This window comes from Puntigrus tetrazona, chromosome 21, assembly GCF_018831695.1.
Source record: "Puntigrus tetrazona isolate hp1 chromosome 21, ASM1883169v1, whole genome shotgun sequence".
In the NCBI taxonomy this organism is placed as follows: domain Eukaryota; kingdom Metazoa; phylum Chordata; class Actinopteri; order Cypriniformes; family Cyprinidae; genus Puntigrus; species Puntigrus tetrazona.
In genome coordinates, this window is record NC_056719.1 from 4021641 (window position 1) to 4046642 (window position 25002).

General features: G+C 37.1%; 1 protein-coding gene across 10 annotated transcripts in view; it reads left to right on the forward strand.

The window, feature by feature from the left end:
* The window catches only part of vav2 (vav 2 guanine nucleotide exchange factor), a 127354-nt gene that overhangs the window by 74575 nt on the left and 27777 nt on the right, over nucleotides 1–25002 (forward strand). For all 10 annotated transcript variants that reach the window (XM_043221682.1, XM_043221683.1, XM_043221685.1 and 7 more), the window contains 2 exons: nucleotides 8106–8164; nucleotides 16265–16333. In XM_043221682.1, coding sequence (XP_043077617.1) covers nucleotides 8106–8164; nucleotides 16265–16333 — 128 coding nt within the window. The remainder of the gene's footprint in view (nucleotides 1–8105; nucleotides 8165–16264; nucleotides 16334–25002) is intronic.

Genomic DNA, 25002 nt, shown 5'->3' on the forward strand with positions numbered 1-25002 from the left:
TTTAATTTATTTGGTCAAAATTAGAGGTTGACCAAATTTTACAGATACCGATAGCTAGGTTAGACCACACTTACAGATAACCGATTATGTACCCAATAGTTTTTAAATGAATACTGGATAAAAAAAAAATTAAAAACATAACACTCTGAAATAGTACTAAACTTTTTACCAAAATGGAGGTGGAGGTGCTACCATCCTGAACATGTGCACACTTGACATTTTCTTTTTCCTGAGAAATTCTGCGTTGGGTGTCTAGTTATGAAATGGAGGAATAAACATCTTTAAATTATAGAAAACTTAATTTTGTGGCAAATAAATGGAATTTACTATTCATATTAAGACATGGAAGAAATTGTTTGATCGCTACTTAAAAATATACTTTTTTTTTTTAAATAATTGTTTTAATAATTTTAGTAGTAACAGGCTACAACAAAATGAACCAAATTTTTACTTTGGCAGGTTGCAGCAAATAGCTGTACAGTTCTGTGTGACACTAGTTTTACTCAAATGAAACCGTAAAAGACTGCAGAAGTGCAGAGCGGTTCTAAAGATGTTTTTCATGTATTTATGTCCATAGTGAGCCGACAGACGCTGAATCGTGTGGCGCCTGCTATAGTATGGACTAAACAAAACCCAGCATCTCCTGCCTTGCCATTCATTCATTCGTTCTTTTATTTAGTCATACAGTGATGACCGCGCAATGAGTTAATGCTTATCAAATGAGTTAATGCTTATCTAGCTTCACTAGACACAGTGGATGGTGGGGGGTACAGGAACTTCTTTGTCAGATGTGCAAGTGTTTTAATTCCCGTTTCATTTTTCTGCCACCACAAATAGCACACAAGCTTAGGTCAAATTTATGGCAACAATCATGACATTAACCACTTGGGTCGGACTTTTTTGCCACATTATTTTAACCGGTTGAAGTACTGCTAGCTTCCTCAGCAAACAAACTGCTGTTTCTTCTTCAATGCAGCATCTAGTCAACACATGAATTACTTTATATTCACATGAAAACATGTACTGGACAAATTTTTGCAGTGTAAAAAATAAATATGACTTTTCATTGTGGAAATGATGTTAACATGCTGTCCCTTAATCTTTTGTCTGTCATAAAAAAAATCGGATCAGTTTGTATCAGTTTATATATATATCTGTATATCTTTGTGCATTGATACCCTAGAAATAAAAAGTGTTGTTTTATTAGTATTCACAAAAACACTCATCTTATCAGAACAGACATGATGATCTCTTGTAGTATAATTTTGACAAATACAAGATGAATACATGGAGCTGTAGTTTAATTTAATGGATTTTCAGTGTCTAGACCCATGGGTGTTTAGCTTAAGTAGCCACTCTGTACTTGACCACTGTGGGCCTTGTTTGAATGTAAGAGAGAGGCTCTGCATGGCTGACCTGCCACATTAGAGCGCTCTGACCCCATGACTGTGAGATTGGATATGGAATAAATCCATCTACTTTACAGAGAGAGAGTATCAGTGCTCTCCATCTGACTGAGATGGATGAAGCAACGCTGCTTCTCTAATGCTCTGCATTTGCTTTGGCTCACTATGAAGAGAGGCCTGGGTTCGATTCAGGGAAGAGGATCTGTGCATCCTCGCCAGACACAACAGTCGATGTCCTGGGACGGTCTGGAGGACAGAGTCAGAGGGAACATCCGGCCATTTATTCTTCCCGAGCTCGCTTTATCTCCTCCAGCGCAGAGCTCCATCCCTGGCCCTGCTCACCCACCCTTGGACACTCAGATTAAACCCAAACTAATCCCATCCACTCGTGCAAGCTCAGAGGCGTGAGAGCCTGCCCAACGGCTGCTTCAATCTACCCAGCATCCCCTGATGTGTGTCCCTGCAGGTGCCCCGCTGATAAAACCGAATGTAGAGGAATTAGTTTCAACTTCAAAAACACAATGCTCTCCAAAGACACGCCCTTCACCCTAAAATCTAAACATCCAGAGGAAGTAGAGAGAGAGAAGGAGCCTTGGATACAGTTTCTAGGGAGTGAAAGGACACTAAACTCATATCATTGTCTTATAATCCCTTTGTGTTCTCGGATTCTTTGGATTCCAGGAGTAAAATCCCTCCTTCGCTCTGTCTTACACGATCCATTGTTGTCATAACAGCCACACTCGCAGTGATCTTTTTCAGCTGAACATTTCTCTGACCTTGTTCTTTTCACTAAACCCATCATGACCTTAACCTATATTTTGCATCAGTAGAAAATGATTACAGTGGTTCCAAGGCATCATTGTGTTGAATTGTTTCTTTCTTTTTCGTTTTGTAAGACAACCATCTTTACTGATATTGTTTGTGTTAAGGGTTAATGATATTATATATTTAAATGCAACATTTAAGCATTTAGCAGATGCTTTATTTTTCTACTGTACATAGCATGTAAGGTCAAACTGACGACTTGACTGAATGAGATACAGGAATGCTAAATATTAAACTTATTTGAATTAATTAATTGAATTCTTTCATTCAGTTAATGATGACAAAATTGTTTTTGTAAAATTGTAAAAAAAACTATAAGTATGCAAATAGGACAAACAGAACTTTAGGAAAACTGATTGATGATTTTCACACAATAAATAATATTGTTTAATAAATTAAATTGTTTACCGTTTTTTAAATGTTTATTATAGATTCTAATAATTAAAAACCTATTGTATAACCTGTACACCTCAAAGATGGTGTGACCATCTTTATGTCGACAGAACACTCTCTATGTTACAAATTTAATTTACCGGCTTTGTAGTTCTGAAAATGCATATGTGGTTTGAAGTTCTACCTTATGCTGTATTTTCAGAACAGGACGAACTGTCTGCAGCATTAAACTCTGTGGGTTTAAAGTCAGTCACATTTCGCATCGGACCAATCAGCTTAAATAGCTCCAACAATTTAGCCGCTTTATAAACAAGCATCACATGTGGTTTTGACTGTGGCGTCTGGCGCTGAAAGAGCGAGAGATGGTAGGGTATGCTTGGCAGAACACACCTCTCATTTCCTTTGTTAACTTACGAAACAAACCATAGGCCTTTTGTCTGTGTTTCTGGACTTGATATGAGTCAAAGAGCGTAAAAGTGTTTTAAAGCTATGTGTGTGGCATAAACAGTTCGTTGTGTTTTCTATATTATGCTTTCTGTGTGCTTTCCCTTTTAAGCAGAATGCATTACAGCATGTTTCATCTGTAATCACAGATATTACGGCTCTGTTAAAGCTTTTCAGGGAGCAGAGCCTACGCAGAAACATCACTGTTCACTTTATGTGCGTTTTCCCTGTGGAAAGGAAGGTACGAGACAGGCGGGTGTTCACAAGTGTCTGCGGTTTAAGTAAATAGCCCTTTGCTTGGCTAGCACCATTGCTTGGTGAATTTGTAAACACAGGGAACCAAGCCAAGACCACAAGAGCCCTCCATCTGATAAGAGCCATGTAATGATTTTCAAATGGGAATTTATGCTCCACATTATTTGAGGGGCCACTTTTGTCTGGTTATGTACGCATAATATACCACATACATAATGTGTAAAAACGATTATCTGATTATATTTTATTAAATTTGTTCATTTAATTATTGAAATCGGTAGATAACTGCAATGAAGGAATTTAAAGTTTATGCAGGCATGCTGTACATAGTCATGTTTATTATATGAATGCACATATAGATCTTTGTATCTTTATGTATTTATTTTTGTTTATTTAGTAGTTGTTATATGTATTGATTTCTGTTATTTTTTATCGCAGTTCATTTAAAAAAGGAAAAAAAAGGTTTTCTAAATAACATCTGAAACTAGAATTTCTCGGTATCCGATGTCGTAATGCATACAAATGTGAAAAGAAATACTCCACCCACCCACTGATGTGGCAGCGTAGTTAGTTCATGATATTATTAGATAATGTAGTAGATCTGTTTTTTGGCACAGAAGCTACTGTAGTCGTGCTCCGTGTGAAAATGACCACTGATATCCATTTTTCTTCAAGTCTTTCTCATCTTCTTTTGTGTTCATACTGAAGCATATGTCATCCTTTCATGCTCAGGAGCCGGAGTGGGTCTTTGGGGCAGCGCCATAGACATTTGGGTCACAGCCCAAGTTCCCCTCCCTCGTGCAGTAGGGTTGACTGTGGAAAATCCCTGCTAAACACACAGCAGCTGGAGTCCTCTGAGAGGATTCGGCTCCGGCTCAAACTCTATTGCCAGCATGTTCGTCATGTCACCACGTCAGCTGATACCCCATACCCCGGCACATGCACACTGAGTGATGACATCACTCCTCAGCTGATGTGAAACAGAAGGCTGTGTTGGTGATTGTGTTTGTTTGTCCTTTGTTATGTTGGTTAAGCCTGTTTCTGACTTCTTAGCAAACTAGACCGACAAACAAATCGTACCCAAATCAAACCCACAAAGAAACACCACCAAACAAGACATTTAGAGATATTGGATTGTGAAATTTTCAATGTGTATCATATCTTAACAGGGAGAGCGAGGGGACTGGTGGTGGATCTTGTGTTTGTGTGTGTGTGTGTGTGTGTGTGTGTGGCCAAGTTTATTTTGAACAGTGTGAGTTTGTGCTGTTTGGTGTCATACTGCTGGGTCCATCCTAGATGAGTGCCAGGACTCAGTCTTACTCACTGCCATCTGTTCACACATCTCCTACCATACTCAGCTCCGCGCTAAAACTCAGAGATTTGCTCAAAGTCTCATTTAGAGTGCATTAGTGTAGAATATCACATTTAAACATTTGTTTATATTGCTGCTTTTCTCATCAGGTTTATTTGGAATCACTTATTTATGAAGTTGACTCAGAGCAGCAACACTTTTTATTATTTCACTGTTTGTGATGTTTGCAGCCATGGAGGTGTGATCTTCGTCTCTTTCATTCCCCTGCTTATACTGCTATAAATGTCTACTGTAATTAATACTATATTTCACATGTCATCTGCTTTTTTCACTACTGCTGGTGTCTTCTGTTTATCATTTGAACTATTATTAATTTTCCTTATTTTTTTCTATTTTTCATGTCTTTTACTACCTCTTCTATCTGGTTCAGGGGGTTGTGGAGGGCCAGTTAAACAGAGTTTAACTGCCTCAGTTCACTTTCCTGAAAGTATGCCTAGCACGACCTTGAATAGCTGATTCAGGTGTGTTTAACTAAACTGTGGCCTAGTATAGCCCACCAGAAAGTACTACTTCTAATATCACCTTTTATTTTTGCGTATCCTCAGCTAACTCTTCACTTTCATCTAAAATTCCTTATATAACCTACTTTTTGTATCACATACTTTCTATCTTCTCTCCTCGTCTGTATTAACTCTTTTTTTTCCCTTCTGTCTCTTCTCTTCTTGTCTCGTACTACTTTTCTCCTTGATTTTTCCTCCTACTACTTTCCATCTTGTCTCGTCTCATCTCATCTTGGCCCATCTCTCACCTCGTCACGTCTATTCTTTTGTCTTCATCTCTTGTCTCCTACTTCACCTCTCCTAGATTTGTCTCACCTTATCTCGCCTTTCTTTTTTACTTGTCTTTTCTCTCCTGTCCTCTCCTCTAAGTCATGCTGCGATACGTTGTTCTGCAGGACAGGTGGATTTGCCTTGTGTTTGGAAACCCTGCACACATAGATACAATGCTGGCATGTCTTCACCTCAGATAAGCGACCGTATAACATTAGTGAACAATCTACAATTCACTCTCTATCTTTTGCTGCTATTGTGGGTGATGGACAGTATTGTGCTGGTCTGGTGAGGTGATGCATGTTGCTTCCTCGCACGAATCCGACGCTTCTCATATACACCGAAGCACTGAGATGAGGGAAAAATCAATATTATGAGACAACAGAGCGAGAGCTGTTGACCTGACCTGAGGGAGAGATGAAGAATGAGAGACTGAGTACAAGAACTAGAAACGCAATCCAGAGAAGAAAAAGCCACAGCTTTGATGGATGAGTCACATATCATCGCCGCAGGTGATGTTGTGCTGAGGCTCCATGAATATTTAGACACATTAGCAGATGAACACAAGAGCAATACAACTAACACATAGACTAATTTAGCTGCATTGATTCCTCAATCATCTGTTCTTCTGCCTGGACTGACTCTGCCAAAAAATAGGTGTTAGAATATCTGATGCAATGCGCTATGGTCTGTCCTTATGGCATTAAGAGAGAGATCCCTTGTTTATATATTTGAGCAGATATGCGCAAGCCCACGTGCAATTCCCGCTCTCATTTAGGGGAAAAATTCTGTGGATTAGATTTGAGAACAAGTTGTAAGTAGTACAAATTTAGTTAGTAGCTGAAAACATGATCAAATTAGCCACAATTTTTTCAATGTATAATTTTGTCAATGACAGGCATTGCAATTCTGCAGAGATGTGCTGAGTTGTGTGTGGAGCTGCTGCTTCTGTGCGGGTACATTTAATACATATAAAAGATTGTAGCATTATATGACAGAAGTGCTGCTACAGACTAGCTTGTTCTTAGAGAGCTTGTACATCCTTTACTAAAGCTCACTGTCATTTATGTCAGCAGGGCTATAGCATTTTTTGTTTTCATTTTTTTTTTTTTTTTTTTGGTCTGTTCCTGATTCATCACTGGTTTCCAATGGTAAATTTTTTCGTATATCTCATATACTTAGAACCTTAAAGCTCCATGCACATCTGCACTAAATGTTTCTCTGACTGTAGAACAACTAGTGTAACCATGGCAGCAGGCTGGCTAGATAAAAACACGCCCATGAACATGTAATGAGGCGACACGGCACCATCTTCACTTTGAATATGCTCTTGTGCCTTCCTGTTTGTGTGTGTGTGTGTGGCTTTTGCATTACAAATTTGAGACCCTCTAGCACACCATCTGGAAGCCTCTAGAAGGGCCACCAATAAGCCTACTCACATGTGACTCACAACTGGCATTAAATCAGTGTAAATACCGCACGCGTTTAACCCCGTTACCCGGCACTAATGCAGTTGAGTAGAGGAGGGGCCTTCACAAATCTGTGAAAAGCTTTTCACGTCTGTGATTTTATTGGAGCGTTTCATGCCCCATGTCCATTAATATCGCCATTAGTAGTGCAGCATGATCCATGAGTGAACACAACCTGCTCCAAATCTGAAAAAAATACAAGATACTCTGTATTGTTGCATATGATTATTAGTGGCATTACTTCATTTTTACAGTTCTTCAGCATTATACTTTTACATTATACTTAAGTTGCCTCACAGAATTTATGCTGTAAACCAAAACAACACTCTGTTGTACTGATTTTTTGTACATGTTGTTGTTTTACTTGAATATGCCTAGTTCAATACAATACAATTCACAGTATTTATTATTTTTTCTTACAGAATTAAAAAAATGACCAAAAACTGTAAATAAAAATAGATAGAAAATGATTTATGGGTCAAAGACAAAAAGGGTTTACTAAAAGAAATAAGTGTAGTACTGCTTTAAATTATTGTTGCCCAAATTAAATGGTTTCACCCAAAATACTAATTAGTAATATTATATCTTTTACATTTACCACCATTGTAGGTTTTACCCATTTGTCAGTAAGATTTTTTTAAGATTTACTAATTTAAAACACAATAAAATGTAATATGCTTATAAGCATGCGTAATAAACATTGAATGTTGCATAAATATTGTCACACTGAATGACATTTTTTTCAAAAACTTTAGAATTTTTTTTACAAATTTTAAACCTTAAAATTAGACACTTTACTTAGATTTAAAGTGCTTTCTATGGAGATTAAATCACTTTTGTGAATTTCTTTAATGCGGATATCTTAACGTTTTTTGACCAATATATATTTTCACATTGTTCAAATGTTGAAGGAACTGTGATGAAACATGTTTGTTTTAGGCAGTTTACTTAATTTAGCTTTTTCTGATAAAATAAATTAATACAAAATAGTCAACCAGAACTACAAAACACCTTAAATTATCATACCATGTTTTGCACCTTTCAGAATATGTTAAAATCGAATGGATATCGATGTATGTTTACCTTGACGTGTTAAAATCTAGTACATCTTTCTGTAACTTGTTTAAGTGACATTTCTTTGGCTAACTCAAACCTTCTCTTGTTCTCACAGGTGATCTCTGCTCTGTCCAGAATCTCCCACAACAGCATCGCCCAGATCAAAGGCATCAGGTAACCTTCCTCCACACATGCTGACTGTGTTTCCTTTCAGTTTAGCGGTGCGCCGCGAGTCTTGAGGGATCTTTCACAGCACTCTCTCGGGCTGCACCTTTTATGTGACTCCATTCAGAGGGCCTGGAAGGGAGAAGCAGTTGGCACAGACTGCCGCATATGTGTGAAAGCTGTGGGCCAAAACCCGTGAAGCGTGTGGTTGTCGCTCCCCTCAGGTGTTTTAGCAAGGAGGGAACCTGCTTCCCTGCTTTACAGGCGACTGGGATCACTTCCTGTCTCATTATTTGTGCAGTCCATTCGCTCCACTCCGCAAATAAAGCCTTTTATCCAAAGGGGTAATGAGCTGATGGAGCGAGCCATTAGGCGTTTTGCCAGAGCAGGGCGGAGGCGAGACAGGTCTGCCATTAGTCGGTGCGGCATAACCGACTGAAGGGTGCCTAAATCACTTCCTGTCCTCACCGGGTACAGAGAAATGGCCAAAATACCGCCTGTTGATTTGTCAAAGTCAGGACTCAGTCATTCGAAGTGGAAGAATAAAACGATTTTTTTATCGTAAATGTTGTCTGAAGTAATTAGAAGGGAAGATTTGAAGATGGATCCTGGCAGCAGACGCATCTGCTGTGACTAATTTACACCCCTGAGCAAGTCTTCTGTACAAGCCGTTTTAAGTGCACTGGTTTTTGGGAGTTCGCATAATTTCCTGGCTGTGTACAGGAAGCAATGAAAGGTGGCTTTGTTTTCATCGAAGCCGTGGCGTGTGTCTCAGCTTTGAGGGGGGAAACAGCATGCCTCTTTTGTGGTTAGACCGCCCGTAACCCATATTTCTTTAAAAGTCTTTTATTTTAGTCTATTGTTGGTGGTGTGTTTTACAGTTTTGCGGCGTGGAATGAAGGATGCATAAAAAATGCTGTCTGTTTTATTTCCTCACAAAGCAAGAAATATCTGTTTTGTTTGGGAACATTCCTCGCACAGCCTTTAGGATTCGTTTTAAAGCTGCACACTGATGTTTTTCTAGACAGGGTTTAAAAAGCAACATCCCGGAACGCAAAATGCTAATCAATATTCACAAAACTGGAAGTTACTCGTAGCGCAGTTTGGCTGCGTTGTTTTAGACCCTAGGGAGAGATGCCTCTGTAGCATCTTTTAGCCTTTTAACCTCTGAGCCAGATTGGTTAATGGTTATTCTCAATGCCTGTTAATTAATTAGCCATCAAAAAACACAGTGCTGTTACACACAGCACCTCTGAGCTCTTAGTCAGTGATTGGAACTCACGTGCACACTCTGTATTTATTGTTACTATTGCACATCTGCACTGTTTAAAGTCCTGCATACCATTAAATGGAAACCGCAGCTTTTACATACAGAGGTCCCGCTTCTATAATAAGGTTTTTACTGAGTAGCAGGAACAAGGAAGGCCAAAGTGTAAGTCATTCATCATGTTTTCACTCTGTAGTGCAGCACCTGTTGGCATGATCTCTGGATTCTGCTTTGGTGTGTATCGAAACCACTGCTTTTTCAGATGTTGTTCCATAGCAAGCGCAGTCATGTTTCTCACAGTCCGTGAGTTCTAATAACCCTCCTTTTAATGTATTTTGGGGCTGAAGTGCTGTTTCTACATAAAACATCAATGTTTAACTTTAATGCTGCAATGCTTTGTTCAGCAGTAGGAACATAGTAGCTCTACTGTCTTTTGACTACCTAGCTTTCTCTAACTGAAATGAAACTTCATAAGTGACTGATTTGTAACAGTCTGCACAGACCAGAAAAGCATAGTGCAAATAACACACAAGAGACTCGACTCTTTTGACAAGAGATTTGGATGTTTCAGCAAGCATGTATAAATATAGTAAATACTTTTTTATATTCTGCCTGCAAAATCGGCTTTCTAAGCTATTGTGTCCTCGTTTCATAGGTCAGATTGTGGGTTGTATGTGTGTGTTGTTCTAAATTAATGACAGTTTGGCCTACAGTAAGCTTGAGATGTGAAACAGATGCTTATAGTGACTTAACAGAGCAAATGTCATAATGCTCTTTTTTTCCTGCTCTGTTATTCTTTGACATTTCAGATATTTTTATCTTTAGTGGATTATATTTGCATGGAAAAAAAAGTTTATGAAAGTAGATTTGATTACCAAAGAATTTAAAGCATAAAAGAAAAAAAATACAATAGTTAACAATAACGGAAAAAAACGGAAAATAAGTTTCAAAAGTTAACACACATATTATATATATATATATATATATATATATATATATATATATATATATATATATATATATATATATATATATATATATATATATATAAAAGATATAACTGTTTAAATGTGTAAATATTTAATTATTAATTTAATTATACTGCATGTGTGTGTGTATTTATTTATACATAATAAATATACACAGTACACATGTATTATGTCAACAAAAAACGTTTTAAAAATTTTTTTTATATCAATGGTGTGATAGAAATATGTTGAATATAAATATACATATACATTTTTATATATTTATGTACTTAAACATAGACATCTACAGGATGTCACTTACATCAATTATGTCATACTGTACACTTTAAATATGCACTAGCTACATGGACTAATGTACAGCCAGTCATGCTCAATTCACCTTGACCTACTTACACATGCAAGATCATTGCTGTGCATTACGAATGCATACACACACACATTCCATGAAAATGGTGCTGTCATGTTTCATACAGAGACATGCGTAACGGAGCAGTGACAGAAAGCATAATGTATATAACACAAATAGTTTTGCTACTGGAGTTTGATAAAAGATTAAAGCTGCTTGTAAGCATCAGATAATCCTCTGCAGCCACTCAGCACCCTGCTTTATTGATTTCTCCGGTGATGGGCACTGCTCTTCTATGTATTGTGCAAGTGTTGTATCTTCTCACTCAGTCTTTATCAAGTCCTGAGAGAAAACCCGAGTCTGTTGCTGGTGTGATCAGATGGATGTTCTCCTCTGATTATTCCTCCAGTGATATTCCAGCATGAGCCAGACAGGACCAGGTACACTCAGGCCTGCTTTTGATACAGAGGGATTAGTGAGCTCCTGCGTTTTATAGAAGATCAATATAATCATATGATTGCAGTTTTTTCAGATGATGGGAAATAAAAGTTATTTGATTTCTGCTAAGAGACAGAAAAAATAGGACAGATTTAATCATTTTAGTCAAATTAAATTTTAAAGTGCAGTGTTTTATTTTTTATTAAATTAGATTAAAATTAGATTTTAGCATGTTTTCTAAACGAATATTTCTAGTCTTATTTCACAACAGTGCACGTTATTTTAAAAAATACTTGCCACTTGTTTTTTTCCAAAACATCCACCATTTTCGTAGTTTATGATCTAGTAACCCTTTCCTAAGGGTAAGTATTTTTCCATCTAATGAAGTAAAAATCGAATCATATTTAGTTTTTATTTAGTTTTTTATCTGTATGTGCAAAATACATACATTATTCAAATAATTACATATAAATGTTTCTTTTACGTACAAATAAAATCTAAAATAATCTCTGAAAATCTAATTTAATGAAACACCAGGACTAATTATTGTATCACCAACAACAACAACACATTGTCATATTAACATTAATGTTACAGTCTGTAAATGTATTGTATATTTGTAGACTCTTTCAGCATGAATGAAGAGCTGGTTTTGTAATCAAACTGCAGTATGTTTTCTAATCTTCTGAAATCTAATAGAAAATGAATGAGTTTCACATTTTTCTGCCTGTACATCTTTCGTTCACTTCATGGAGCACACCGCTGAACGCTTCAGATGTTTCAATATTCTTCAAGCTCTTCTGAGCCATCGCTTTCGGAATAGAGAGCAAATATCTGTTTCTGTGAGATAAAAACCCAGGGATACTGTTTACTTGGACATAAATGAAATTGGAAAGAGACTGATGTGTCTGCCAAATCCAATTAAAGCGCATATTGGCCTGATGTGTTTCAGGCTGTAATCACTGAGGGATGGGAGCAGCTTTCATATTATTCTGATTTCTAATGATCAGGTTTGTCACAGCTCCTGAGTTTGTGTGTGGGAGAGTTTTCCTGTGTATGTTTCCGTGCATTAGCGTGTGGATTTGTTTGATTGTCAGCGCACAGCGTGTCTATGTCTGTGCTGTTAATGATGCCTGGGGGATTATTAAGAAGTGAATGGTTTTGGCTAAAACAAAGACTTTTAATTGATCCTATGTGAATGTTTGACGTCAACTAATTAAGCACACCGCAGTGGGGTATTGTAGCCTGATCTCTATTTAGCACAGCACCTGCAACAAAGGTTGGACACAAATTACTGATGGATGGAGGGACGGAAAGATAGATTAAACAGAGTTTACTGTATGTCTCGAAATATCACAGAATTGACCACATTTCCCCCAATGGCAATCAAAATAAAGGTTTGGTTTAACTTGAAAAAATTGTGACAGAAATATTACTTAATGTAATGATATTGTTACTATTCTTAGAAAAAAGGAAAAAAACTAAATTTCTTATGGCATTAAAATGTATTTTTCGTTAAGCTTTAAATAAATTACTGTTTAATATAGTACATAAAAAAATGTTTATTAATTTGACATGCTTTTTCAAGAATAAAATGCTGAAATGTTTATAGATTAAAACAGGAAAACTGTAAAAATGTAAAAATGCAAAAAAACAAATGGCATCTAGAAAAAAAAATTGAGGGGGGTTGGGGGATAGATGATCAAATAGTGTTATTTTTTCAAATTGTGATTAATTATATCTCAAAATGCTCTTAAATGCTGGAAAAATCCACAGAGATGCAGTAACTAGCAAAGGGTTTACCATTGCTTTGACAGGAGATGTGCAAACAGTGTTTAATTCACGTGATTAATTAGCGTGACATTTTTGAGCAGGTTTAACCTTCTTTTATTATAAACGCATCTGTAGCAGATGAGGAGGAAGTCCTTTTGAACTGAGATGTTTAATTAGCGATTCATTTGATGAAGCCTTGTAAGCAGGCTAATTATTTTGCTATCAGCAATTATTCCATCATGCGATACAACATCTTTGTGTTACGAGTTCAGCGTGGTGATAGTCACTCATCAAAATACATCTGAGTGGAACATTTACGCGTTCACCTCAAAGACGTAATGCATCCATTTAGAGGTTGTTTTCTTGCCAACAATGACTGTGATCCATTGTAATAAGGAAATAAAAGTGTGGCCACCATCTACAATTGTGCTTGTCACGGTGACATTTTAAAATCTTTTTACCTTTGATTGCATGTCCTTAGGTGGTCCTCTAAGTGCATGCTTAAATGCAACCCACACAGTAAAGCATAGCACTCTATTCGTGTCTTTTTTTTACATTGGCGTGTATTTATTTGACATATATACGTCTACATGGTATGTATTTGTCTATAGGGCTGACAGGAAGCTGCTTTAATGTTAAGTGTAATAGTGATGTGCTCTGTTAACTGTCAGAGAGCATCTCTCTTCTCCTGTCTATCAGAAGACAGCATCCGTGAGTGTTGTGTTGTTGGGAGGTGTGAGGTGAGCAGTTGGTCACAATGTCAGGGTGTATGTGTGTTTATTAGTCTTATATTGTGAAGATGAGGATGTCCGATGTCAGCATTGGTTAAGTAAGGGGGTTCTGTGTACGCCTGACCTCAAAAACCCCCCCCCAAAAAAACCACAAGTGACAGTTTGCTTAGATCATGCGTTAAAGCCAGCTAGTAATATGACTCAAGGTCAGAGCCTTTCCTACCCTATAGCTCTATATTTCTCTCTCTCTGTACTTTTCACTTTCCATCAGTGCTGTTTGACAGCTCCGTAGGGACAGGAATATAGCGTAGTTATGATTGAAGAGATGGCCTTCTGTCAACATGAGGTTGAACTTGATTTTTACATTTTCTGAAGAAAATGTCAACAGTCCATGCCTGTGCATAACTCGTCGGGAGCGCCTGTGATCCTCCAGGGGGGTGCAAGATAACTAAAAAATAAAATATCATGAATTAACAAATTTAGTGATTAATATGTTAAATAATTGAAATGTATATAAATATACAGCACCACTGTCTTGTACATATTGGGTGATATTTTGTGTTTCGGAGCGGCAAAAATGTTGTATGAGCATATTCACAGTTCACACCTAGATAATAGAAGTCATGGTTGTGATGGATGATGATTGTTAAGGTGAAGACATTAAGCACACGCTGCCTGTTATTATTGATTCTCAAACGAATGTGTGCTATCGCCAAACTGACTAAAAAATATGTCTACTTCAACACAGTTCAGTATATTCAAATGGTTATCGAATTAAATGTACAAGTTGTTTACTTGTTTAATGTATGATTTCATTCATTTTAAAAAAGCTTAAAAGTACAGTACACATTTTACTTTCATTTTTGAATTAGTGGCAATTCAATCAACAACAAAATACAACAACTTAGCCTATATATAAATCATAGAACTTTTATTGAAAAAGTCGTTCATAATACATCATTCTATAGGGTATGCCTAATATAAAATAAATATGTATGCAAAACTGAAAATCACTAAACACTGTGGAACCAAATAAATAAAAAATGTAGAACGTTTATTACCAAAACGAAGAAAGCTTGGAGGCACGATGTACACCGTGATGTCAAATAAAATAAAGAAATGAATGTATTTTTTTTTTCTAACTCACCTTAAATAAACAGCAAAATATTACCAAACAGAATCTTTTTTGTAAATCATCTGCCGTTGTCTTGTCTTTCTCACCTCACTCTTCTTGTCAGTCAGCTCCACTCACTCTCCTCACTTGATAAATGAAATCTGATCTGTGATGCAACTGTTGTTCGTCATGCTGCATTGAGCAGCCGCTTTCAGTTTTTAATTTTAGTGTCTGCTCTCTAACTAAACAAAATGATTTTTATTACAGTCCAAAAATCAAAACGACGGTGGGGGACGGTGGCACGCTGGGCAAGTGACATAACTGGTGTTGTGGCTTAATAACGCTATCACTGCCAACAGTCTTATTGTGGTGTTATTGAGCATATACACTAGTCAACATTTGGATCAACAAGTGGATCAAAACCTTTCATCAAAGTTGTCCTAGAACCTAAATGCGTTCTTGTCTTAGGACAACTTTAATGAACGTTTTTTGATCCACTTCAAATGTTGACTACTGTATAAAATAACATCTATGCTTTTAGGTCTCTCTAGGGTATTTGGGTTGGGTGGTTGTTTATTGAAATCTCTCATCAGCCATAATAAAAAAAAAAATATGGAAGTGAAGCCACATAAAAGCCTGTGTTGTGCCATTTATTGACTGTCAAATGTGGCATATTAAATGCATATTTAGCTCATTTCATTTCACACAAGAGCAGCAACAGCAGCTAAGTTAAGAATTGGCTCTTTCCAGTCATGATGTGAAGAGCTCCATAAAGCCATGATGCTTTGTGCTGCGGTAGAATGTCTGCATTATTCAAAGGTGTGAATCACGTCTATTAAATTGTAGTGAGTTTGAGGCATACCCTATACACGCTAAAGCAAAAGTGACAAGGCTTGCCTCAAAATCACTTTATTTTCCATGCCTCATGTTTTTTGCATGCTGCACAGCACCTTTTGCCCCACATAATGTGTGAGATTAAGTGATTTGATGAGATCTCTGGAGGAAGAGCCATGCCATTAATCGAATAATTGATCGGTCCTCCATTTGCAGCTTTCTAATTGGCTGGTGAATGTTCATGAGCCCTGGATTTAAAACCCCAGTGGGTCGGCTCTCTGAGGAGTCTGGAGTCTGACCCGCAGTTATTAAGAAAAGGGCTAAAGTGTTTGCGTTTAGGTGTCTCTGTCAAACCGCAATAGCCTGTGTCATTCAGTCCTGCCACGGCCTTTTCACTGTGCCTGCTGTATTCTGTCAGAAATCAGATAAGTGCCTTTGAAACATCTGTCATATTGTTACAAACGTCAATCACAGAGGAGGTGGAGGGCTCATGAATAAACCCACCTGTTGAATTATGGATGTTATAGCAGTCAATCGTGCTATATTCTTTCCTTCTCTGTGTGCGGTGGCTAATGCTCTCTTTCTCATCTCTTCTCTCTCTCTCTTTTTCTCCCCAGGCCCTTTCCATCAGAGGACACAGCGCTGAATGAAGATGATGTGTACCGGAGCTTGGAGGAGCTGGCAGAGTAAGTGTTTTAAATCACAGAAACGGAGTATAATGGAAAGGAATAAATAGTCTCTCATTTTAACTGTTCATGGTGTGTTTTCAGTTCACTGGCTATTAAGGTTCCCTAAGGTGTGGTCATGTTTCAGTAAACTTTTGTGGGCAAAAAGATCCATTGTCCGTTATCAATAGCATAGAGAGATAAGAAATCGCTTTTCAACCAAGAAGCTTTCTGTTGGTCAGCACTGCAATTTTGTGACCAGTGTAAATAAGCATTATCTACGTGGGGAACTTTATTGCAAAACTGTGCACTTGGATTTCTATTAAAACGGTAAATGTTGTTTTTTTTTACCTTTAGTGACATTAATTTAAATAAAATATGCTCTTCTAAGGTCACACACACATGCCATAGTCACATAGTACTTGATATTTTTCTCAGCCGTGATTGGCATGAACCAACAGCATTAGGTTGTGATCACTAGATAAAGATTTATTTCCATTTGTACGTTATTACTAATCCTTGGAATTAATTTGATTTAAAAATGATACTTTATAGTGTGATAATGCCACAAGGAGGGTTTTATATGCATTATATGCAATCAGTGATTTTTCCAAGCTCTTGTGTGCCCAGTTGAGGAAGACTTTAGCTTTTGTGATTTATAGGAAATAGGTTGTTATGCCACATTCAAGACAAAGTTGTCAGAAGTAGCAATATTCAAGTAGAAATTTCCTGCTTCTAACCCCTAAGCATTAAAGTCATGCTACTTGGAATTCTCTGACTTGACTTGGCTTTATTTGTTGGCATCTTGAAAATTGTCATTGAATTTGCCCAGGCTAAAGTTGAATGTCCTAGTGTGCTGATCCAGTGATGGTTTTAGGTGAAGTGGTAGAAGTTTAGTGTTTATGGAGTGCTGCATTTATTAGTTAACTAACTGAATGCAATTGGAATAGAATGGAATTATTTAGAAGTCACAACTGCACCTTACCCACCTAGTCTCTGACTGGTCCAGTGACCCTGGTACCAATAACCAAGTGATAAAAGCGCTTCCGGTTGCCATGGCGATGCCATGCCATGCTCAGAGCGTGGCAGGATGGCAATGTGGGCGTTAAGAGGAGTGAGGGAGAATGAGGGAAGGGGTTGTGACAGTGGTGACAGGCCCGATTCCTCGCTGATTAATTGTGAATAATTAGGCAGCTGGGCGGATAGGTGTCATTCATCAGAGGACACAAGCGTGTTAGTGCAGACTGCATATATTAAACCTCTCACAATGCCTGTTACAACTTTCTTTGGAGCAGTAAATGGAGATCAGCTTATGTCAGACCTCAACTGACTGTCTGCATTTAAGAAGCATAGCCTGTGTGCGTGTTTTTGAGCCATTATAAAGTGATGGAAGACAATCAGTACAAATAAAAACAAGGTCGTTAGGATAGAAACTGTGATCTGCCCTGGTGGTACACACCTTATTGTCACAACATTATTTTGTTGGAGGATTTTTATTGGGCATTGCAAAGAGCTTTAAAACGCTGCCTTCAGGGGCAGCATTCCAAGACAGGAAGGCATCAACGCATGTCCAAATCCGAATTCTGGTTTACTTCCTGTCTCCAGAGGTACCTTCTACTTACTGAATTTTGAAGGCAGCAGATAATATCCCACAATCCTGTGCATTCTAATCCTTGACGGTTGAGCTAAAAAATAAAGATGGAGTCTTAAATTTGCATTTGCTGGCCAGTTTGTGTATAAATGTATATTTCTGACTGGCCTTTTTGCACTTTTGATGTTATATAATCAGTATTATAGTTAAAGTATTATAATTAAATATTAATTTAGTCATGAACAAAAAAAATTCTATTTTGTTATTTATCATTAAACCGTTATGCTGCCTCAGAATCCTGTCCGAAAATCAGTTTCATAAGGTACCTTCCTGCAAAGATGCCACCTTCAAAGTCATTGCCTCCAAAGGCAGCAAGGCAACGAGTCAGCTGCCTAGGCATTTGGACATAGCCGAAGATATGGCAATTGAGGATCAGGCAGGATTTGAACCTAGGATCTGGACTACAAATTTTGCTACAATGGATCCTTTTGTAAACATAAAGGATGAACAGAACTGCTTTATACTATGTATTTACACATGTGATCAACAAAAAACATGATTAATAATTCAAAAAGATGAGAAACTTAGAGGATACTGATAATGTTTGCAGCAGTGTCATGGTGTGGTGTGGAAAGGAGCGCACGAAGATGATGGATAACCATTGTTTTAATAATCAAACATTCCATACATTCCAGTGACAATCATATATTTATTGACTCTTAAACTATGGTATAAAGGTTTTATTAGATTTATTCTATAGTGTTGCTTCAAATGTTGTTGATTCGTCACTGAGAAAGTTGTGAAGCTGGGCAACATAGAGGTTGGTAGAAGTGTTTATGGATTTATTCCATCTCATAGAATTTTTTAGTCTGTCAAGTTTACATTATTTAGAAAAACAACTTGCACTTGTACACAACATGGGTGCCACCGTCTTGCAGTACCACAGTGTGTGTTCGCTCCACTGCCCAGTATAGCAATATAGGAATTTCTTTATCTTTAGAACACTAAAGAAGGAAGGAAGTTGAAAGTACTGTCGAGTCAGTAATAAGTATGATTGTCTATGTATTTGAGCTGAAACGGTGATGTGACCAAGTAGTAATAGTGTTAGGGGTTGAAGAAGTCAAGAACCTGCTGGTTTGGTGTGCAGCAGAATTTTGTGTGCATTTGCTGATGAAGGCTGATCAATTTGTTACTCATCTGCAGTCCATCTTGCAATATGAAGTGTTTGGGAAGATATATACAGTTTGATCTTTTAATATTGACCCAAATTATGGTGTAAACCAAAATGTTTGTGTGTTAAAATAACATTTGCATGTTCAAAATGTAAAGGGCTTCTCCCCTAATGGCCCACAAGTATAACTGTGACTTTAGGCAGGTAAGAAAGAATGTGAGGAGATTTAAAACTGGCTTTTTAAAATGAGTTGTATTTTATCTAAGACACAGTATAATTAAAACATACATACTGTAGGTCAAAGACACATTATTAAGCACACTTATCTAACAACAGAGATGTGAATAGACTTACTGAAAATGTGTGAATGAGTGAAGCCATACTTGATATTTAAGTGTTTGCTGCTTCTTTCCATTGATTCAAGAAACAAAAGAATTAGTAGTGAAGCTTGTTTTACCAGAGAAAACAACAAACATCTGTGAGCATTCTAATATTGTCATAGACCCACGCATGCTTTTTATTATGGTAAAAAGGACATTTTATATACAAGAAACAAATTATTATTATTATTATTTAGGACATTAAACATCTATAGAAATATATTTATAAAATATAATTACGAATAGAGTATTAATAATAAACACGATCTAAACATTCTTAGATTCATTGCATTCATTTTGAATTCATATCACTTTTATATCGTATTGTTTTATATCATATAGAACATGGAAACATCACAGCGTCTTTATATACAATAAAGTGTCCATTATATTCAAAATTATACTCAATTTCAAACATTTTAGTGAACTAATGCTAAACATGACTTATTCGTTTGATTGATTTTCTCCCTGGCTGGGTTACATCTTGAGGCAAATTCATATTTATTTCAAATGCCTTTTGTCTGTTATTCCACAGCGTGTCTTTACTGTGGTAAATCCTGAGGTATTTAAAGTGGCAAATCATATGCAGGAGTCAGCATATATTAAACACTATTAAAACTACACAGCCTCGACATGATTATGATAATCAAGATTTTGTTTTAGTAAGAGTTTTGTATTTTAACTAGGGGTAATCAAGTGCTGCTTTACCGAGCTCAATGGCTCTGGGCCGATGTGAAATATACAAAACGGCTTTCTATAAAAGGGGGCTCAATATGTCCCTCCCTGTCTTGCTGTTTCAGTTGAGATTTCATCACCATATGGAACGGCGTTGCGTATTCAAGGCACTTAAGTTTGCAAAGCATAACAAAACACTACGAATATATGTAAGAATACATATTCTGTTCTGTCAAGTGACCCAAAACTTTCTTACACTAACCCCAGGCCTTTGAGGCACCTTTACTGTTGAGTCCTTGTATATGTGAGGCCATATGTGGACCTTTGACATTTCCACTGTTAACGGCCTCTTGCGCTGATCCGTATTGACTTCGGACGCTGCCCTGATATAGCCTGAAGTGATTGCTGACCTCTTTCAATGTTCTTGATATCTCTCTGCCATCTGACCCCTCTTTACATGCAGATTCATGTCGAATCACATTTCAGTGTCTAATCTAATAGATGTTAAACCCACGCCCAACGCACAAGCACTCACTTCACCATCGGTGATGGAACAGTGAATTTGAACGGATTAATGAAACTACCCATCCATGCGGACCCATGACCTTTTGCAGTCGTAAATATGGTTCAATTCCACCACAACGCTGCCATCTGATTAATGGAAAGGTCCCCGATATGATGCGCAGGGACACGGTTTAACAAGCACTTTCATCAGGCTGCTCGGAGCACTCTTAATTGGACTGTGATATCATTGTCTGCTTTAATGGAAATGTGCATGAAAGGGTGTGCTGCAGTGCTACTGAACCTCAGGAAGTCATGTGGCTTCAATAGGTTTATTCACATAAACCCTGTGTCTGTTTCTATTAGATTGGAGATGTTTTTCAACATTGTGCCGTAAATGGGGCCAAATGCAGTGCGAATGAGAAGACTGCTGATTGTACTCAATAATAGTGTTGTATCTTTCGTTTATTGAAGTAAAGAGCGCGGTTCACTTCAGGAGATAAAAGGTAGAAAGTGCTAATCAAGGCGCTTTTGTGAAAGGTTAATGGTGTTGAAGAAGCTCTTTGGTCGGGCTTACTCTTGAATGTGAGAAATGACTGAGACGCTCCTCTTCAAAAGAACATTAAAAGACATACAGCATTCACTCATACTGCTTACGGCTAGCAGATTTAAAGAGACTGTGAGGGTTGAAAGTACAGTCAGTTTAGTTTGTCAGACTTTCTGAAGGTCTTCAGTCACATTGATTTTTTTTTCCCAAACTGAAAATTTCAGAAAGCTGTATTTTTAGCTGTTTTTATAGTTATATTTCTTTGCATTTTATGTGAGTATAGGCATTGACAGACTCAGTATGATCATCTGAAATACTACATAGAACTGTTTCTGAACTTAAGATATTTCGTAACTATCATAAAATATAAATGCAAGTGTTTTTTTGTTGTTGTTGTTGTTTTCCACAACCTGTAAAACAGTGGTTCAGAAGGGGTGCTCTATCACAAACTATTGCATAAATTTTCCACAGACCTCTGTGTTTTGACATGTTAAAGGTGCTGAACCAGGTACTATGATCTCGAGTGCGGTGTATTCAGGTATGCACTCATCCGAACTGACTGCTGTTGGTAATTCGGTGGTATAAATGTGGCAGGGTTGTTAATTCTGATTTATTATCTGTGAGTAATCTGCAAGTTCGCAACCAATCCAGTCCTATTAGATTTCCAGCATCATCATCTCTTTCCACTATATTTAATGTGTTCATCCAAAAACTGACAAAGCATGAAATTGTTCAATTTTAGCAAGCAGACTGTGTCCCTTTCTCCATCAAATAACAATCATATGTCTGGATGTACATCATGTCAGCAATGATTTACTTCATTCTAACTGGTTGCTGCTATGTTACATTCTCACCTCAGGCATTGTGGGTAGCGGAGCCTCAGGCTAAAGCACTCTGAGCTTCCAGGAGGGACAAATGACTGCCATTGGCACCTGTCTCTCCTGGCACCTCAAACTGAACTCAACGACCTATTCACTCAAGATGATGGACTTGTTTGGAAATTTGTCAAACATTCAGTGGAATCCTCAAATAATGCACAGAACATCTCAACCAAGTAGCTTGGCTGAGTATTCAGTCCTCTCCAGCCATTAACAGGTACCCTAAAACCAAGATTTCATTAAAATTATAACATGGCTTGATTTTTTTTTTTTTTTTACAAATATAAGTATACAATACATATATTTAGGACATAATATACTTATTCTCACCCCCCAAAATGTAAATACATTTAGTTTCTTTTTCTTTGGTTTTTGGTTTTTGTATTTGATTCAAGTCCCACTGGAGACTAATGGAGTATTTTTTGCCAAGAACTGCAGTTTGTTGTCTTCAGAGAGATGCCACGAGACTTAAGGTCACATCTGACAGATATGCAAAATGCTGCCTGTCTGATAACATATGTACAGATCTTTGCACCATGTTGGCCTCTTCTAGTACACAAGGTCAGTGTGGCTGGGTCAGTGTGTCAGGCATGCAGAAACAGCATGTGGTCCTCTTTTCTTGCCATGCCCTAAGTCCATATGTAGCATGTTCTGCCAGTGTTGTGAACTGTTCCCAACTCTTCCCTCTGATTCCTACATCCCGGGTTAGTGGGATCAGTTTTAGTTTGACAGTGTGCGGTGAAGTTAACTTTTATTGACATACTGCTATGAGTTTGGGATGGATCCTTTGCGCTGCTCTAAACATGGTTTTCCCTTTCTGGGTTTGTGGTTAGCTAAGCGAAGGAAACAGTCAAGAATGCTGTTACACAAATGAAATCAGCACTTGTGAGTGGTTTTGGAGCAACCTCTGTGGTCCTGATGGTTTAGACAGCATGAAACCACAAAATATTTCGTAATTTCAATGAATTCTTGGTTCTGGCCCAAATGGAGTCGTACTTTGGTATGAGAAAGAATCTTTCCACACTTTCAATATACAGATTACAACTATTTACACCATATTGAATCATATACCAGTCAGGATTTTTCCATTGGCACACATAGATGTATATGTATTTTATCATTTTGGATCAGCCTTAATGACGTTCATTTAACAGCAGAGCTGATCTTTGATTTGTTGTATTCTTATATAAAGAAGCATTTTGTGATCTTTCCATGTGCCGATACGGATTATGACCGTTGTAATTTTATGTAATGGTACCTAATGGGGTCATGTCATTGCATGCAAAAGTGGACAAGCTATTATTGCAAGACATATTTAAACAATAATGAGAAAAAATAACCATAATCTTCCTTCATCCAACACAATACACACAGAACCTCAATCCACTGTACAGATCACTGCATCTCACATAATGCAGCTAATGCTTGTCCTTAGGGATTTAACGTCACACGATAGAGCCTTCAGAATTCGTTTTGCCTCAGTTCCTTTGCAGTTTGGGACTAGTGTGATTTAGCGGGACGATGTGTTTTCTTTCTTTAGTCCACTGTGCTGTGACAGACAGCAGCTCTGCGAGTGTGGAAAGTCAACTCAGCTAATGAGGGAGGACAGCAAGCCATCCGTCCTTCAGGGTGAACTGTACAACCTCAATTAATACTTCAAACAATCCCTTCTCCTTGTGGACACAGTGCTGAATGTTAGATTGAGGCCAGCACCTTTCCTTTTTATTAGCTTGTCCGTTTCTACCTACTGTTCAAACATGCATGTCATGTTTTGTCATTTTGAAAAAGGAACGCTGTTTAAACCATGTTCAAAAAGGTAATTATTTTGAATTCCGCAATTTCACAGTTCTCTCAAAGGATTTTCAAAGTAAAGGTAGTCCTATCCGTGTACTGGTCCTGCTGTAAAACACAGTTTTAATGAAAGACGCTTCAATAAACTTTTCACCCTTTTTTGTAGTGATCGCCAGAACAGTTTTCGCCAGGAGCTTACAGGAATTACTGTAGTTATATTAATATATCAGTTGCTTTTGTTTCAAATGTTTTATATGTGTGGGAAATAATTATTAAAACGTTTTGCTGTCAAATGATTAAGTATAAAGGTTTTTGTTTGCATTTTATATATATATATATATATATATATATATATATATATATATATATATATATATATATATATATATATATATATATATATACAGTATGTATTAATACAGTATATATTTAAAAATATATAAACTAAAGTATAAACATTTATGTATTTATATTCTTATATATAAATATGTTTAATATATAAAATATACAGTCATGTGAAAAAATTAGGACACCCTTTGAAAGCATGTGGTTTTATTGTAACATTTTTGATAAATGGTTATTTCATCTCAGTTTCAACAATACAGAGAGATAATCAAATAAGTAATCAAACTAAACAATGAAAACTGAAGAAAAGTCTTTTCAAGATCTTCTGTACATGTCATTCTACAAAAATGCCTATTCTAACTGAGGAAAAAGATAGGACACCCTTGCCCCTAATAGCGAGTGTTACCTCCTTTGGCTGAAATAACGGCAGTGAGACGGTTCTTGTAGCCATCTACCAGTCTCCGACATCGGTCTGAGGAAATTTTACCCCACTCCTCAATGCAGAACTTTTTCAGCTGTGAGATGTTTGAGGGGTTTCTTGCACAGACAGCCCTTTTCAAGTCACCCCACAGCATCTCAATGGGATTCAAATCTGGACTTTGACTTGGCCATTCCAGGACTCTCCATTTCTTCTTTTTCAGCCAATCTGTATTACTATAAATATATTAAATATAAACTTATTTTGGATGCAATTATTTGACAACATCATTAAAATGTATAACATTTATGTATGTAATAGCACATCAGTTAATGTTACTTATTCTGAAAAGCAATTTAAGATGCAAGAGACATAAACACATGCAGCAGTCTT